This window comes from Staurois parvus, unplaced genomic scaffold (assembly GCF_062004578.1).
Source record: "Staurois parvus isolate SC_StPar_1 unplaced genomic scaffold, SC_StPar_1.0 ptg000549l, whole genome shotgun sequence".
NCBI classification, from domain to species: domain Eukaryota; kingdom Metazoa; phylum Chordata; class Amphibia; order Anura; family Ranidae; genus Staurois; species Staurois parvus.
The window spans coordinates 9,654,786-9,674,183 of record NW_028318345.1 but is presented as its reverse complement, the minus strand read 5'-3'; the positions used below and the strand labels follow the sequence as shown (position 1 = coordinate 9,674,183).

At 39.9% G+C, this 19,398-nt stretch overlaps 1 protein-coding gene across 1 annotated transcript in view; it reads right to left on the bottom strand.

The window, feature by feature from the left end:
• VPS13A (vacuolar protein sorting 13 homolog A) overlaps positions 1-19,398 on the bottom strand; it is a 290,475-nt gene that overhangs the window by 43,530 nt on the left and 227,547 nt on the right. Inside the window, exons 60-68 of the mRNA XM_089691099.1 lie at positions 16,889-17,002; positions 16,662-16,807; positions 16,502-16,583; positions 13,337-13,450; positions 12,262-12,337; positions 7,091-7,254; positions 3,258-3,303; positions 3,049-3,172; positions 1,778-1,892 (exon numbers count right to left, since the gene is read on the bottom strand). Coding sequence (XP_089547225.1) covers positions 1,778-1,892; positions 3,049-3,172; positions 3,258-3,303; positions 7,091-7,254; positions 12,262-12,337; positions 13,337-13,450; positions 16,502-16,583; positions 16,662-16,807; positions 16,889-17,002 — 981 coding nt within the window. The remainder of the gene's footprint in view (positions 1-1,777; positions 1,893-3,048; positions 3,173-3,257; positions 3,304-7,090; positions 7,255-12,261; positions 12,338-13,336; positions 13,451-16,501; positions 16,584-16,661; positions 16,808-16,888; positions 17,003-19,398) is intronic.

Here is a 19,398-nt window from a genome sequence, read left to right as displayed (position 1 = left end):
TAAATACAAGTATTTTAAAGTGTGAAACAAAAGAGTAACATAAATGCATGGACATGCATGAAAAGCATACATTTATGCATATATAAACAATGAATGAACAATAAAATGCATATGAATATGGACATTTATAGGAAACATGAACAGAGAGACTCTGCAGTTACAAAAGTTCATCATTTGCCTTAAAAATATAAAATTTGTTAGCATCCTATAAATGTAATGTAAAATGGGCCTAAATGAATACATGTCGTGATCATAGGAATGGGTCATGTAATGTCTGAAATATATAAAGAAAGATTATTCTGCATTGCATATCTGCATGACTTTACTTTGACTGCATTGCCTTTTCAGATCAGCCCTATGTAGGCCCATAGACATTACATGACTGCTGGTCTGGCTTTCAAGCACATTTGTAGACACTCTAATGTCTATGAGTTACTCTCAGGCACCACTATGCAGCGCTCACCTGAGGAACTATTATAAATAGCTATGGAAAACCATGCTCTGTCACATTTGTTTCCTCCAGCATTGACTTCCCCATCTTGCTTCACAAGCTTACACATCTAATCACACACAAACATCTGGAACTAGTGATAGTAGAATCATCTTCTACTTATTCCCTACTCCCCTCTGCTCTCATTCTGCTAATCTGTGATGAAAGAAACATGAAGCTTCCTTTTATTGTTACAGTGTATGAGATTTCCGAAGACCTTCCCATTCTTAGCAATGTCTGCATTTAAACAATAGCATAATGCTATGCTATCAGTGTGACACTAAAGTCCATGTTATCAATAACCAGAGATGTGTGACGCAAACTGCATATCCTTATAGTTGATTCATTGCTAAAACTGACCCTTTTTCAGAAAAATTACAATTTGTGGACTCTTCTGATTATGTATGGACTGATTCAACAGAATTGCAGAACCACAGTTTGTCTGTAAAAGTACCATGTCAACCAATTTACTAATCCATTGCTTCAATGTCCTTTTACATACACTGTTCCTGGAGAGTAAACCAGATCAAGCAAGAGACACCCCCCCCCCACATCAGAAAGATGTATTACTAAATGCATTGTTTTGCCATTGCATAACTTGTCTAGTACAATCATTCAATCCCTTTCTGTAAATATTTTCTGTAAAAGTTCTTTTTTTGCTCCCTTTAAGGGACAAATCTTCATCTAGACTCAAATCTACCAGATAAATGTAATACAACAATACTACTTAATAGTAACAAAATATGTATTTATAGAGGTTTCATGCACACAACAGTAAGGCCCGCACAATGTTCAAAGGCTGTGTAAAAACGTTTGCAAAACCCACAGCTGAGGTGTACTCAATTAGAAGATGTGGCTATATGCAGGTGGCTGCGTAAGGCACCTACACACACATGGAGAAATGCTCCAAACGCAGATAGTTTGCATTTGGTGAATAGGCCCGTGTGTGTGCTTTATGTAACCCCTACACATAACTATGTACAGCTGCTTCTTCTAATTGCTGTCTATCGATGGTTATAGGCAGCAGCTGCGGGGCCGGAAAGTTTTTACGAAGACTCTGGATACTGTACTCCCATCTTACAGCTATGTGTATGACCCCTAAATGTTAGACTTTTTTAATTTGAAAAATTTCATAAAACCTTAAAAAATCATAATAGGCAGAATATACAACACATATTATTGTACAAAAAAAAATATCTGCAGTACAAATCCATAATAGTTTATACCAAACTTAATATTTTGCCCTTAGTTATTGGCATGAGTTTTGTAAAGCTCAGTTCTCATCACCTGTAGCATTTGGCTTCCTGCTCCTTCTCTCATCCTATATGGCCTTATAACACCATCTTCATGTAAAAACCTTGGAGGACGTAGGCTCTCCACATCATCAGAAGTGTCTGTAGCTCTGTGAAGAAAACGTGCAGTTAAGTCTCTTGTTTCTTCATTGATATAGGTACCACTTCTGTTGTACTTAACACTGACTGTAATGAGTATAAAAAATTATTTTAAAAATAACACTGTCTAAACCTGTGACGGTCACCTTGAAAACTTTAAATGACTTTCAAGTGCAGCCCCCGACACTGCCAGAGGTCCGCATAATAGCAGCGCATTTTCACATCTCAATGTCCACAAATTGTGGTAATTGTGGTCCTCGTGCATTTTTTGCAGTGTATTCCAATGCAAAGTGGAGACGTTGGCGTACAATAATCCCCCAGTAATAAATTCGGTGGACACAATAACCTCCAATATTTTCAGTCAATGGCCAAAATAATAACCTCGAACACTAGTGTCAGTGGATGCAATAATCACCAACATCATTGGTGTTAATGGATACAATAACCCCCAGTAATGGTGTCAGTTTCTGCAATAACTGTCCCTGGCACTGGTATCAGTGGATGCAATAATAGCCCCCAACATTGTGCCAGTAGATGCAATAATACCTCCCAACATTGGTGGCAGTGGACACAATATTAGCCCACAGCATTGGCGTTAGTGGGTGCAATAATAACCCCCAGTATTGGTGTCAGTTTCTGCAATAATAACCCCAGCATTGGTGTCAGTGACTACAATCATAGTCACCAGCACTGCTATCAGAACTATTAACTTCCCCCCTTCACCACACGCATACACATTGGTCAGTGGCAGTCAAATTTTACCATCCCCTTCCTGCATTAGTGGTCAGCAGCATCAAAATGTAACACATTCCTTGCATTGGTGGTCATGGCAGTGAAAGTGTAAACCCCTCCCCCTGCATTGGTAGTTATGGCAGTGAAAGTTAATTCACCATCCCCCTTGCGGCCACTCTGCTACCCATATGGTTCCCAATAGCCTGCACACTGCATATTGGGCACCAGGGGTCTAAACCATTTCATTCTGTCTCTAACTTCAACCCTCATTACAGCAAGAATTATTCACCTTACTTTAAATCACAGGTGTATAATTACATGTGTTGTATGAAACTCACCAGATAGTGGCTTTGTGCCCCTATCTGAACTAAAGATGCCACAATAATTCCAAAGCACTATATTAGGCAAAACATTTAACAATATACAAAGATTTACCTTTTGATGCCCTGAAATGTACTGCTGGCCATATCTATTATGCCACCTGTTGGTCTGGTTATAGCTCCCACTAATCCTTTGCCAACTCCTTTAAAAAATCCTGCTGCTCCTTCTTTCTGAGCTCCTAGGAAATATATTGGGTTAAATGTGAGAATCTTGACACTCAAATACATACAGCATCATTACTGTAGCAGACTTGCTCACTGTACCTTTAATTGGCTTTGTTACTATCCCGGTTATACCGCTGACAAAGCCCTGAAGAAAAGAAAAGAAGTAATGACTCACATAGAAGGCATGTTGCTGACTAATACCATTTGCAAGTGCCAGAAACTAAACACTTCTTAATAATAGAGTTTTGAAATAAGAACAAACATAAGAGAGGAGATGGTTTGGCAAATAAGAAATACAATTTGACCACCAGTCATTCATTTGACCACTGATAATAAACCTTCCTACCAACATCAAAACTTATTTTATTCTAAATTGCAATCCAAATAAATCTGCTAAGCGGCACTTACATAGCACTTAAAGCAGACCTCCAGCCAAACAATATTTCCTAACATCTCCTGTGTAAAAATAAAAAAAAAGTTTCCCCGCATGAAGCGTATGCCATTTTTTTGAATGTCTGCCCTTTCTTTAATGTGTACAATTTTATTCACATTAGATAGTATAGTTTCACTTTACTTCCAGAGCTGCAACTATGAGAGCTGTGGCTCTCATAACAATTTTTTTGCTCCTCCCCTCCTCTTATCTATTCATAGAACATTGCATTCTGTGGACCATTCACCTTATGAAACTTTTTTTCTAGACAGCAGGTTTGAATAAAAAGGTTTGCCTTGAGTTTTCCTTGAGTTTAAGAATAAGCAATATTTATTGAATAAGGATGTATGTGTCATGCCTCATGAAACCTGCCTTAAGATTTACAGAGAGATACTGGTGGCCAACAGCATATCTCAGATGCATTACTAGGGTCCTCAAAGACCTGAGGCTCATCTGGAAACCTAGACTGAAATTCTGTTAGGCTTGTATATGATGAGGGTATTCCCGTTCCTTATGTGGTCTTCCCTAGGTGAAGTTCTTTTTAAAAGTGACATTTCTGAGAAGTCAATTTTCTGGGTCTCCCTCAGTGATTGATTTACCAAATATGACTCTAAAGGAACATACAGTTAAAAGTGATTGTGTGAGAAAGAATGTTCAAAAGAAAATCACAAAGTTCAGCTATAATTGAAGTATGTTTGCCTAAAGGATAAGCAAGCCCCACAGCATGTGTCCTGGGTGCCAGGGTCTAGCAACACCTTTCCAAAATGTTATATGTCCCCCCCATGGGACAATCCTATGCTGTCATTATAATTCTTAGAGTCAAAATTATGCTCAACCATATCTGGTGTCAACAACATAATCTTATATATTACCACCACAATCAGATTCCGTTTAGATACAGTAGAACAATCACACAAACTGATTTTGTGGTCAGCCATTATTGGACAAAAGCTGGTAGTATATCAAAACCCAAATCTACAGTGCATCCAGAAAGTATTCACAGCGCTTAACTTTTGCCACATTTTGTGTTACAGCCTTAATCCAAAATGGATTAAATTCATTTTTTTTCCTTAACATTCTACAAACAATACCCCATAATGACAATGTGAAAAAAGTTATTTTTTAAATCTCTGCAATTTTGTAAAAATAAAAAACGAAAAAATACACATGTACATACGTTTTCACAGCCTTTGCCATAACACTCAAAATTGAGCTCTTGTACATCCTGTTCTCACTGATCATTCTTGAGATGTTTCCACAACTTGATTGGAGTCCACCTGTGGGAAATTCAGTTGATTGGACATGATTTGGAAAGGCATAAACCTGTCTATATAAGGGCCCACAGTTAACAGTGCATATCAGAGCACAAACCAAGCCATGAAGTCCAAGGAATTGTCCGTAGACCTCCGAGACAGGATTGTATCAAGGCACAGATCTGGGGAAGGGTACAGAAAAATTTCTGCAGCATTGAAGGTCCCAATCAGCACATTGACCTCCATCATCCGTAAATGGAAGAAGTTTGGAACCACCAGGAATCTTCCTAGAGCGGGCTGTCTGGCCAAAATGAGTGATCGAGGGAGAAGGGCCTCAGCCAGGGAGGTAACCAAGCACCCGATGGTCACTCTGAAAGAGCTCCAGCATTTCCCTGTGGTGAGGAGAACCTTTCAGAAGAACAACCATCTCTGCAGCACGCCACCAATCAGTCCTGTGTGGTAGAGTGGCCATACAGAAGCCACTCCTCAGTAAAAGGCAAAAGGCAGCCTGCCTGGAGTTTGCCAAAAAACACCTGAGGGACTCTCAGACCATGAGAAACAAAACTCTCTGGTCTGATGAAACAAAGATTGAACTCTTTGGCCTGAATGCCAAGCATCACGTCTAGAGAAAACCAGGCATCGTTCACCACTGACATCATGCTGTGGGGATGTTTTTCAGCGACAGGAACTGGGAGACTAGTCAGGATTGAAGGAAAGACGAATGCAGCAATGTACAGAGACATCCTTGGTGAAAACCTGTTCCAGAACGCTCTGAACCTTAGACTGGGGGCGATGGTTCATCTTTCAACAGGACAACGACCCTAAGCACACAGCCCACATAACAAAGGAGTGGCTACGGGCCAACTCTGTGAATGTCCTGGAGTGACCCAGCCAGAGCCAAGACTTGAACCCGATTGAACATCTCTGGAGAGATCTGAAAATGGCTGTGCACCAACGCTCCCCATCCAACCTGATGGAGCTTGAGAGGTACTGCAAAGAAGAATGCGAAAAATTGCCCAAAAATTGGTGTGCCAAGCTTGTAGCATCATACTCAAAACCACTTGAGGCTGTAATTGGTGCTAAAGGTGCTTCAACAAAGTATTAATCAAAGGCTGTGAGTACTTGTGTACATGTGGTTTTTTTCATTTTTTTATTTTTAATAAAATGCAGAGATTTCAAAACAAACTTTTTTCATGTTGTCATTATGGGGCATTGTTTGTAGAATGTTGAGGAAAAAAATAAATTTAATCCATTTTGGAATAAGGCTGTAAGATAACAAAATGTGGCAAAAGTTAAGCGCTGTGAATACTTTCTGGATGCACTGTAAGTTTTATAATCTTAAGCAGCTTGATGTTGGCAGACCTGAAAGCCCATAACAAGCAGGCAAAAAACAGCAGATGACAACATATAAAGATGGATGATGTTATGGTATAAATTATTTTAAAACCTTATTTTTTGCTGTCTACATATTTTTAAGGGATTATAAATATAATAAATACTTAATACAGTGGCAAGAAAAAGTAAGCCCTTTGGAATGAACTGTTTTTCTGCAGTAATTATGTGATCTGATGCTAATCGAAGTCACAATAGACAAACACAATGGGATGGTTTTACTAAAACTGGAGTGTGCAAAATCTGGTGCAGCTCTGCATGGTACCCAATCAGCTTCTAACTTCTGCTTGTTCAATTAAACTTTGACAGAAAAAAAAAAAAAAAAAATTGGAAGTGGACTGGTTTCTATGCAGAGCTGCACCAGATTTAGCACTCTCCGGTTTTAGTAATTCAACTCCAATGTGCTTAAGTTGACAACCCATTAAGAACACATCCATTAACTGCTTTCTGACCACCCTATAGCAGAACTACTGCTGCAGGGCTGCGCAAAATCACGTATATATACGTGATTTTGCATTTCCGGGTAGGGGGCGCGCGCGCCACCCTACCCGTCGCCGCCATTGGCTGCTACAGCTGTCAATCACTGGATCACGGACAGAGATTCCCCACTGGCACCTGGTGATCGCCGAGGAATACAGAGGTCTGTATGTAAACAATACAGATATCTTCCCTGTCAGCACCCCTGCCTAATGCTGGCACCGGCCCTCCCTGACTGGTTTCTAGAAGTTTCACATTCTGCACATTTATTTACGGTTTTTACACTGTGTTATTAATTCAGCCTAACAAAAGCAATGCAAAAATAACAATTGTATTATTCTGTAATGTTTAAATTAATTCAAAATGAAAATTTTACTTACAGACACAAGGCCTTTGCCTCCACGTGTAAGACCCTCCCTGATGCCACTTGGCTGTTTGTTCATGGCTTCTCTCCTCTTCTGCTGGTATTCTTCATCCATAGTAATGGCTGCTACACCTTTGGCCATAGCACTCGTGATTCGGGATGCTGCTCCAGCTAAGCCACCTATTAAAACAAACATATCTTATGACTGAAGTCAGAAACTAATGGGAATTTACATACATTTTCAGTATCTTCTGGGTGAAAGGTAATGGTAAAAAGGAAGCAATGCAGAGTGATCACCTTTTCATAAATCTGATATGTCTTCATGACTCAAAGCTTTATATGGTCAAGTTCAGTGGTTTTCAACCACCAGGCTGAGGATCTCTCTCTTGCCAAGTTGCTGTGTGACTCATTAGATCATACTCCTCTGGATGAACACTCACCATCCTCCCCTCAGCAGCAGGCTGGGCTTCTGCTGACCACCTCCAGAAGTGGGCACCAAGACATGCTGAGTTAGAGCCACTGGTCACCTCAGGAACTGCCACAACCAAGTGCTCTTGGACTTTTCATGAGAGTCTGAGGCCTATCTGACATGGCAGTTCAGCAAGAAGACAGATGTGCAGAAAAAGGCACCAAACCTGAGCCTGCCTGTCAGCTAGGCTCCTGTCAGTGCAGGAATGTTTATGAAGTGCAACAATTTAATTCTCGGAATTGATTGTGTAAAAAAAAAAACTAAAAAAAAATCAAACTCCTTTGCATTCTTCAAAAGATCAGATGAAATTTGAAGGCAACATTCTTTCTGATCTTCTGTCAAGATTCAAGGCACCATCTTTGCGAAATCTTTCTCATTCTGCCACAGCGTTTCCATGCTCATGTTCAATTTTTCTGCAATGATTCGCAATACTCAATATTTGATCTGAGTGTACAAGGGTTTGCACTCTGTCCACATATGCATCTGTCCTTTGCATTTTTGGCTGCCCACTTCTTGCATCTGCATCATCGTGGATATCATCCCACCCCTCTTTAAACCATTGATGCCATTCAAAAGCACTATTTCTTCATGGAATGTTCACCATAAACCTGTTGTAACAGAGCTAAAGTTTCACTCACACTGTTGGCAATTTTTACCCAAAATCTGATGTTAATCTGCAGCTCCAGATTCCTGTCACGCATTTTCCGTCAACAGCTCAATGCACAGACGTGTTATTTCTTCTACTGCTCCATAACGACTGAGTCAACTGGTCTGTGACCCAGGCAAGTGCAAGTTAGAACATGCCAGAACACGCTCGAGTGCAAATGACTGTGACTCACCACAATAATGCCATGCCACGTGCATTCCAGAAATTAAATTGTCACAACTGGCATATTGGTGGAGTGTCAGTGACAGCACAGGAACCTTTTTTTTATTAAATCCAAACTCTCTTTATTGAAAAAAAAAAAAAAGATCATAAGTGACATTATATCATATATGAATACCATTTATGCAAAGATACATACACGGGTATACATCAGTTTCCTGAAAAGCCGAGAAGCTTAAATCCTGTAGATATTTAAACCTATTAAAAACAGGTGGGATCACCTGCAAAAATTAGAGGTCAGTGTAGGATAACAATACGCTTGCCTTACAGTCTGCACTGCAAATATCAGTATAAAAGACTTAAATTGCCAGAATGGCAAATAGGGATCACATTTGAAGGCGCCTGTGCTAGCAATGTGCCTGCACTAGCTGAGATGGAGCTAACCCCCGGTATATATAGCCAGCCCTGCCAGACTAACTCAAATTTGCATTTGGCATTCCGGTGGCGATAAGTGAGTTGTTCCCTTAGGCAAGGTGTTGGCATATTCCATCCATTGATTGCATGTCGGGGAAGAGGATGACATCCAATACCTGGCTATAAGTTTCCTAGCAAGATATAACAGACAAGAAATCATGATATACACTCCTGGCTGATACAGTTCAGCATCTACTGCGCCTTAAAGGCATTTCATGGAGACTAGCCATACAGGAGATTGAGAAACTAACGCAATATATGTTTAACCTCAGTCCAATATGTAGTAAGCTTTGGGCAACACCAGAGCATGTGGATAAAGTCCCCGCTATGCAATTTAATTTTGGACAAAAGGGTGTTTCTCTCTTGCCCCATTTGAACAACTTCTCCAGAGTCCTATAGACTTGAAGTATAAACAATCGAGTAAGTTAATGTGCTGCAGACAAGGAAATTATAGGTACAGATTCCAGTGCCATATCCAATTGTTCTCCATCAATCTCTCCTATGTCCTTCGCCCATTGGTCTCAACTTCTAAGGGTTGCATGGTTTTGTATAGTGGATAGCAGTGATAGAGATGAGAGATTAAACCCTTACTGACAGTGGCTCGAGCAACCTCCAATAGAAGAGGTGAGTCTGACTTGTGTAAACTAGTAGATTGTGCTTGAGCGCAAATTGCATGACACAATTGTAGATATTGAAAGAGTTGTTTGTGGGACAAGGTACATTTGGAGCGTAATTGTGTAAAGGATTTAAGAGTGGAGTCAAGGAAAAATTGGTCAAGGAAACATATCCCTTTTTCTGTGTCCAGGCTTGGAACCCTTCTAATTAGCCAGTTCTGGTTAGTTTGATTTACTCCATATGAAAGTGGTATCCAAGCATCCTGTAATGCATAGGGAGGACTTTAGGGCACTCCAAACCTTCCTTAATATGATAGCAGTGGGACATGAGGAGGGCAGAGCCATCTGTAAGTGAGAACTTACAGGCAGAGTAGGATCGGTCAGTGTAAGCAATTTATTGACAGGGTCTAGATTACCCAATATCCCCCAGCCAGCCAGTTGCTGGAATTGTGCCGCTATGTTCTAGGATGCGGAACAGACCCCTCTTATCTTTCGCATATTGTAATATCAAAAGCCTAATTCTAGCCTGTTGAATTTTCCAAATTAAATCCCTACATTGGTAATTAAATGCGAGACAACCATTTCTATTGCATCCAAGTAGGTGAATTGTGAAAAATATATAAGAGCTGTGGGGCCCAAATCATTGTTATTAAGTTAACGCTCCCTACCACAGACAAGGGGAGTTTACTCCAACTTTTACATTTTACCTTATGTTTGTCCAGAAGGCGAGCCAGTTACAGTGAGAGGTATTGGGCAGGCTCAGAGGAAACCATCACCCCCAAATATGTAAAGGAGGAGACAATGGGAATCTTTTGAGCACAATCAGGCAAAGGGGCAGCTAAGGGGTCTAGGAGCATAAGGGCAGATTTGTTCCAGTTGATGGAAAAACCGGATGTCCCCAAATTTATTAATAAGCAACATCAAGGTTAGCAGGGAGGTCTTAGCCCCAAATATAGTAGGGTATCATCAGCATAAAGAGATATCTTTTCTTCAGTGTCTGACCTACGAAACAATATCAGTATACTCCCTGACCATGATGGCCAGAGGTTACACAGCCAGGACAAGGAGCAGAGGTGACAGGGGCACCCCTGCGCCGATTGAAGAATGCAGAAAGGCTATTACAATATTCAGACCCAGGTAATAAACATCCCCCAATCCAAACCTAGACAACACCTCCCAAAGGTAGGGCCATTCCACGCTATCAAAAGATTTTGCAGCGTCTAGGGGTAGGATGGCCCTATCCTCCGGATTATCCACTGGTATTTTCAAGTTAAGAAATTAGTGTCTGAGACTGTTCGCTGTTGATTTAGAGGGAATAAACCTTGATTGATCTCTATGTTTCAATTTACCTATGACCCTGGATAACCTGGTAGCCAAAATACGGACCAGTAGTTTGACATCTGTATTCAATAAAAAGATAGGAAGATAAGAGTCAGGGAGCAATTTGTCTTTCTCTGGTTTTGGGAGAACTATTTTGATCGCTTCCTGCATTGGGTAATTCTCCTGATCCTACTGCAGCCTGTAGAGCTTGTAGTAAGGGTGGAAGAAGTACATCTCCATATTTCCAGTACACCTCAGATGGAAGGCTGTCCGACCCCGGGGATTTGTTAGTAGGGGCAGCTGCCAGAGCGTCTGTAAAATCATCAATATTGATAGGAAAATTAAGTTTAACCTGCTCAAACCCAGATAGTTTAGGAAAGGGACACCCTTTTAAAAAACCTTAGAGAGCTCAGTGGAAGTGGTGGTATATTTGGACACATATAGATTTGGACAAATATAGGTGCTCATAAAACTGGTATAATGTATCAAGAATATAAACATTGGAGGTATGGAGAACACCAACATGTGCCGGCTAGCATCTATAGCGGTATCATCTTACTGGCCCCTAGCCACCAGTATTTTTTTTTTCCAGCAGCGGAGAGGAGTACTGAGTTATACAGGGACTGGGCCTCTCTCCATTTGGATTTCGTGGTAGGATTAGGATCTGCCACCAGTGTAGACTCCCTCTGCTGTAGTTCTAGTTTGACCGTATCCTCCCATTCCTTAGACTTACATTTAACAGCCGTTATTTCTCTAATAAGGAGCCCCCTAAGATACACTTTCATAGAATCCCATACTATTGTTGGTGAGGGAGTGTCCACATTCTGCCTAAGAAAGATAGACAAATCCCTCTGAATGGGATCGTCCTCCGGGAAAACAGTCAACCAAATTTGGTTGACCTGCCATAAAGGACCCCTGAATGAAACTGTACAGAGAGGGATACCCAGAATAGGGAGTGATCTGAGAGTAGCCTAGGTTCATAGACAGAATCCTCAACATAAGGTAGCATAGCATATTTACCTAAGCCTAAGTCAATTAGAGAGAGACCAGCATGAGAAGCTGAATGGCAAGAATAACACTTCTGATATAAATGTTCTTGAGACCTTGTCCAGTCAAAAGATTAGCAAATGCAGTAGATTGCAAAAGGAAGAGTCACTGCCTGGTGGGTCACGGAGAGTATATCCAGGGCTGGATTCAAATAATTATTACAATTTCCCAATGTGAGAAGAGGAACCTCCGGATAAAGAGCCATAAACTGAGCTAGGTGTTTTAAGGTCACATTGGTGAAGGGTGGAGGGATATACATGGCAGCTATGATACAAAGAAAAGCATCCAATTTACATAGTAAAAACACATATCGGCCATTCTTGTCCACCTGCTCTTGCAGGCGTACAAAAGAGTGACAGCACAGGAACTTTGCTAGAACTACAGCTGACTATAAGATCTGCAGTGCCTGTATGCCATAAGAGATTTTGTTCACTTACCAACTGCTCCACCAACAAGTGCCTTTACTCCCAGTGCCATTCCTTCAACAAACTCTTCAGGACCTTGAATGGCTCCCTATGGTAAAGCATTAAAATAAAATCATAATGAGAACAAGACAGACTTATTGAAGAATAACGTTTCATGGATAATAAATGCATCAAAAAGACACAATCCACCATATGTAAGATGCTGGAGACTGAGATGATCATTTTCAACCACCAGCCATTTGGACAAAGCATTAATATACATATTACAGAATAAATGTATGAATGATTTAATTTTACGCTTAGCTACGAGCTAAAGTAGTGAAATTATAATTATTCTGTTATAAAAGTGATAGTACAGGCAGTCCCCAGGTTACCAACAAGATAGGTTCAGTACGTCTGTTCTTAAGATGAATTTGTATGTAAATTGTAACAGGTACATTTTTAGGTGTAACTCCAGCTAAAAAATATTTTCTATGTTTTTTAGATAGCACACGGAAGGGTTAAATCCCTTGAAATGTTTGTTTTGCTGTCTGTGCCCCTGTTAAGAAGACTTCACCTCTCTTTCTGTCCCTTTAAACAACTGGGTTTTGAAAATGTTGGGTTGTTGTGGAATGTATGTCGTATTTAAGTCGGGTGTATGTAACTCAAGGACTGCTTGTACACTATATTTCCAACACTGGGATCATGGTGCCATGTAATTTTGGTACGTGGCTCCTGTCACAGGGAGGAATAGAGAATTGTACTCTAGAGATATTGTGCAGTTGCACCATTCGATCTGGTGTTCTTTATACTGAAATTACACAATACTGAGACTGATATTGTAAAAAAAATCTACATAAAAAAGTAGCATATATTGTTACTTTATGCATGTCTTTCACTGTGCACTGCACATACCATTATTTGAAAATGATTATCTAAACTCCAAAGCAAAATGAGAACAAAAATAAAAGCAGGCCAACAGAACAAAATAAAAGCAGACCAAAACACAATAGCACTAAAACCTGTTCTATCAATGTAAAACACTAAAATGCACTCAAGTTAAAAAAAAAATGCACCCATGATTTTGTAACACTGTAGCATGTATTACCTGGTAAGGCTCATAAAAGAAAGCTTCCACCCCCTCAGAAAGATCTCGAAACAAACCAAAGGGATTCCCCAGCACATCAAGACCAAGCACAAGAACGTACATTTGTTTAATGGCCTAAAAATGCAGAAAGACAGTTTCAAGAAGTTTAATTTATCAACAACTATGTTCAAGTCACTGAAGCAATTAGGAGTAGAGAAAAACAAACAAACTTGTGACTATGATTTGGAGAGATCTGTGATGATTCATTTCATGTTGGAAAATTACACCATTTTTTTTTTGGTGACCTCTTCTTGACAAGTCTCAGAAAAATGCAGACCTTAAAGTGATTCTAAAGTTTAAAGGTTTTTTTTTACCTTAATGCAGTCCCTGTATTAAGGTAAAAAAAGTTTTTCTACCTTTTCTACTTCCCCTCCCACCCCTAAACACTTACATCTTATCTATCCAGTGTTGTGCCCTGCTGCAGCTCTTCTCCCTCCACTTCCTAGTCTCTCATAGAAGACACAGACAGCAAGTGAGAGCCATCGGCTCCTGCTGATGTCCGTCAAAGAGAGCTGGGGGCATGGCAGAGCTGTGTTTATGAACACACATAGCCCAGCTCAGGAGCAAGCCGGCAAGGTTGACCCCCTCGTACAGACATACTATGGGGGCACTCTCAGGGAGAAGATGTGGACAGTGTTGGTGGGGGACTGCTAAAGAAGAGGTAAGAGGCCAATATCACTGCACAGAGCAGGTAAGTATAAATCTTTACTTTTAATTAAAAAACAACAAAAAAAAGCTTTAGCATCACTAATGCAGGAAGATGAGGATAAGCACAATTTAGGAGCCTGGATTGGGGAAAGTTATGGATGCATCACTGGATGAGCAAGATGAGACTAGGCAGATTCACTTTGCACACACTGATGTGGAGGTAATAATTCCAGCATAGTACCTTGGGGAGCAATATTAACCCTATTACGAGCACTAACATACTGTATATGTGGCCTCCCGGAAGGTTATTCCTGGGCACCGCATATATGTGTTCCTGTGTTTGTGCAAGAAGCGTGCTCGATTGCACACTCCCAGGACTAAGACCAAGCAGTCGGTAACACCTTTGGCCTTGTAATAAAGATCAGGAACCAGAAGAACTGGCTCTCGATAACATGACTGTTGTGACAGCCTGTTGGCTATCACAGTGATCATTCACTCTATAGCCCGTCCCTGTGTTGTTCCCCTTCTGTGATGAGGAACAGATACATTGTATCAATAGAATTATAGATACAATGTATTACACTGTTAAGTGTCAGTTAGTGGTAAGGTTTTTGTCAGTGGGAGTGTTAGGGTATGTGTGTTTTAACCAGTTCAGCTCTTTGGGCATGCTACATACCTCCAAAGAGTGAACTGTTAATCACAAGCTGATAGCTGCTAGTGTTTGTTCAGCCAGCTCCTGGCTTCAAAGTGAAAGGGATGTGGTGGTTCTGTGGCTGCCGATCACGTTTACAAGATGTGGTGCCATCCCCACCCCCTCTCCCGCCTGTGGTTCCTGCAACTATCTTTTTATTCTATGGGGTCTCTGCTTTCACAAAATATATAAGAGATCCTCAGTAATCACCAGGCGCTGGCTGGTAATCACCGGGCGGGGCCATGGCCGCAATTGGCGCCCCCCCACTGAGAAATACAAAATTACGTACACATATGTGATTTTGTGCACCCCTGCCGCCTTGTAGCAGTATGCTATAGGGCAGTGGGGAGACGATTAAGTTAATAATTTAGTTTCGTCATATTAGTTTTGTTAGAATGATTCTTTCGGAATTCATTTAGCAAATTCATTATTTTTAAATCGATCTGAAATTTGAATTTGAAAATTCAAATTTTCGAAATTCGAATTTCAGAAGGTGCCTATATTCATTCTATTTTATTCTTTTCTAATCTATTCTTTTATTTTCTATTCTATTGATTTTCTATTCTGTTTCATTCTATTCCATTCTTTGATTTTCTATTCTATAATTTTCTATTCTGTTTTATTTTCTTACTTTATTTTCTATGCTATTCAGTTTTTTTTCTGTGCTATCCTGTTCTATTCTGCAGTCTAAGTAGGAGTCATCATCTTATTTCACTTTTATACTTTACTGTATTTATTGCAATATGTTTCCATTTCGAATCTGAATTCATTTTCACATTCAAATTTGGATAATTTGTTTCATTATAATTTATTGAAATTCACTACTATTGTGAATTATGAAATTCGGATATACTGTATCTGAATCTGTAAAAAAAAAAAAAAAAATGAAAATGTCCAAATTTCCATTTGTAGTGAAACTAATCGTCTAATGTGGAAAGCAAATAATCACACTACAACCCCGGCTGTGGAATTAAAACAATCCTTATAACCATTTTTTTACAAGCTGCCCTGGTTGCATTTTTATGAAACTGAGGTGTCAAGGCTCAATTATAAATACCTATGCTATGATAACATAGTGTTTATTCATGAATATTTTTTTAATTAATAAGTAATTTTCTCAAATTAAAATTCTTTTTGGAATACTGGATTTAAGTATGTTTTCAAAACTGAACTGCAGGAATTATCCGTATTGCATACTTACATTGATCCAGCTTGGCACAGCTTGCATATTCATACTATATTTTATACATGTTGGGCTGCTGGGGAAGCAGACAATCACTGTAGTAAAATGGTGCTAAAAAAGCGATAACCATCTCCCAAGTCCTTAGCAAGTGGCTTCCTTTATACACACTGACCACAGGGAGATGCTCTCTCAGCAGTGCTGCCATTCACAAGAACACCTTGCCTTTTTTTCAATGTATACAAAGTGTTTAACTGATTGGACAAGATGGAGAGCATGTTATTACCGACGGTCCTCTTTACTTTTTCCATCCAAAAAATGCCTTGTATTCATTGAAAATATTCAAGCCATTCTATGAATGATGTAGTGCCAGGCGGACAAGCCCTTGTGGACAGTGTGCAGGGGAGAAGCTGATCGCACAAAAAACCCAGCAGTATCCAGAAGACTGCAGCTAGCATGCTGACTACTACATTGATTGTCAGTTTCCCCAGCAACTCATCAGGTATGAGATATGCATACTTACATTGTGTCGAGCTGAACCATGTAAATATGTGATCATTTTCTGGAGTTCATCTTTAAGTATATATGTATATTAATATATACTCACTTGTCGTGAATAATGCCTTATAACTTCCCACTGCAGCTCCTGTGTTGTATAAACTTGGTTTTGAATCTCAAAAAAAGCCAGTCTAAAAATGAGAAACAACATGAATGTCAGTGACCTAGAAAGATGCTATCATATAAAAGTGCAGCTGTGGATCACATACTTGAATACAACATCCTGCACATCAGTCAGAGTAGCGCCGATACTTTTCAGGAGAAGATTTAAAGATTGGACTGGTATAAGTTCTTTGTCTCGAAGTTCTTTATTCCCATCATCTCCACCAGTACTAAGGGAGAAGCTTAAATGCAGCTACAAATGGAAAAACATTAAGCAGATTAAGTATCTAGGCACTTTTTTTTTAAAAAGTAACATGTGTCCATCTTACATTACCTTTATAGGAGATATATGAAAATCCTCATACAAGCTGAGCTGGGAGGTATTAATTGAAGTCACTGTGCTCAATTCAGCTTGGAGAGACTCCACATCTTTTTTGAAGAAGACAACCTATTGAAGCATGTTTAATATAATCAGCAAAAATCAGAACACAGCAACATTTATAGGATGAGTGCCACATTTCGAATTTACAGGTGTTTTGTTGGGCCAATGATATACCAACATGTCTAATAGCCAATTGCAATCCTGTTGTTTACATTAAGACTGCGTGTATCACCTATGGAGACTGCTGTATCATTTAGCAATACTTGCAACGACTGCCACACCGATTGAATATTTTTTGGTTTGGCAGGGACTGGATGAATTTTCCATCAGTGCATAGCCAGCTTTACTCTTCACAGGGTCTCCTTACTAACCATCGAATTCACAGTATCCCCCTTCTAAGGGATCCTGAACATAATCTATTCAAGATTAGCCTCTAAAATGGCTAATAAAGCTCTCAGTAGAAGGCAATTCCAGCCAGCAGTTTTAACCACCATTCAACCTTTAATTTACGAAATCATGCCTAGTGTATTATACACATAAATGACCTGAATAACTCACTTCAATTACAGTGCTCTGTTTTGACAATACATTGACAAATGCAGGGAAATTTAAAGCAGACTGTGCTAATAACAGAGTTTTCTCTGTTATTCATAATATTGTTTTAGAGGGCTAGTTATCCTAAAGAAAAAAAAAAAATTTAGATCCATTATCCTGAGGCATACATTTCCCTTTTTATAGTAATCTTAAAACCATTTCTCAAATGAAATTATCTCTTAAAGGGTCAGTCCACCTAAAACTAATATGTGAGAATTTGGTAGAGAACGTTAAACCAAAATGTCTTACATTTTTCAGGGACTCTATTGGTTAGATCTTTATACTTGAATTTTTGGGTTTGCACATTTGCAGTGAGTAATACAAGGAGTCCTGCTCACTCTGCTGGACTTAATTTATTTTATATTAACTGCAAAGGGGGATGCAGGATGTTGCAGAAGTGGAAAGAACACCGAAAACTCACTGGTGGACAGTAAAGAGTCAGAAAATACAGCAGGGAGATCTCACGTGAGTATCCAAGACATACAGTTGCAAGAAAAAGTATGTGAACCCCTTGGGATTACGTGGAGTTTTGCATGAATTGGGCATAAAATGTGCTCTGAACGTCATCTAAGTCACAACAATAGAAGAACACAGTCTGCTGAACATAATACTATACAAACATTAGATGTTGCCATGGTTTAATTGCACATAACATGTAAACATTCACAGCGCAGGGAGGAAAAAGTATGTGAACCTTTGGACTTAATAACTGGTTAACCCTCCTTTGGCAGCAATAACCTCAACCAAACATTTCCTGTAGTTGCAGATCAGACCTGCACAACGATCTGGAATAATTTTGGACCACTCCTCTTCACAAAACTGTTTCAGTGTAGCAATATTCTTGGGATGTCTGGTGTGAATTGCTCTCTTAAGGTCATGCCACAGCATTTCAATCGGGTTGAGGTCAGGACTCTGACTGGGCCACTCCAGAAGGCATATTCTGTGCTGTTGCAGCCATTGTTTTGTTGAATTACTTGTATGCTTTGGGTCATTGTCCTGTTGCATCACCCATCCTATGCGGAGCTTCAGTTGGCGGACAGATGGTCGTACGTTTTCCTGCAAAATGTCTTGATAAACTCTGGAATTCATTTTCCCATCAATGACAACAATCCGTCCAGGCCGAGGCAGCAAAGCAGCCCCAAACCATGATGCTCCCTCCGCCATGTCTTACAGTGGGGATGAGGTTTTGATGTTGGTGTGCTGTGCCTTTTTTTCTCCACACATAGTGTTGTGTGTTCTTCCCAAACAACTCAATCTTGGTTTCATCTGTCCACAGTATATTTTGCCAGTAGTGCTGTGGAACATCCAGGTGCTCTTTTGCAAACTTCAAACGTGCTGCAATATTCTTTTTGGACAGCAATGGCTTCCTCTGTGGTGTCCTCCCATGTACTCCATTCTTGTTTAATGTTTTCCTTATTGTAGATGTGTCAACAAAAATGTTAGCATGTGTCAGAGATTTCTGTAGGTCTTTAGCTGACACTCTGGGATTCTTCTTTACCTCATGCAGCATTCTGCGCTGTGCTCTTGCAGTCATTTTTACAGGACGACCACGCCTAGGGAGAGTAGCAACAGTGCTAAACTTTCTCCATTTGTAGACAGTCTGTCTTACCGTGGACACATGAACATCAAGGCTTTTGGAGATACTTTTGTAACCCTTTCCAGCTTCATGCAAGTCAACAATTCCTGATCGTAGGTCTTCTGAGAGCTCTTTTCTAGAGATGAGCGAAGAAATGAAAAATTCGATTCGACTGATTCGGCGAATTCGTGGACAATATTCGATTCGAGTCGAATAAATTCGCTGTGAATTTAACTTAAAAAAGGGTGTTTCTAGGCTTCAGAGAGACTTAATATTAGTGCAGAACACTGTA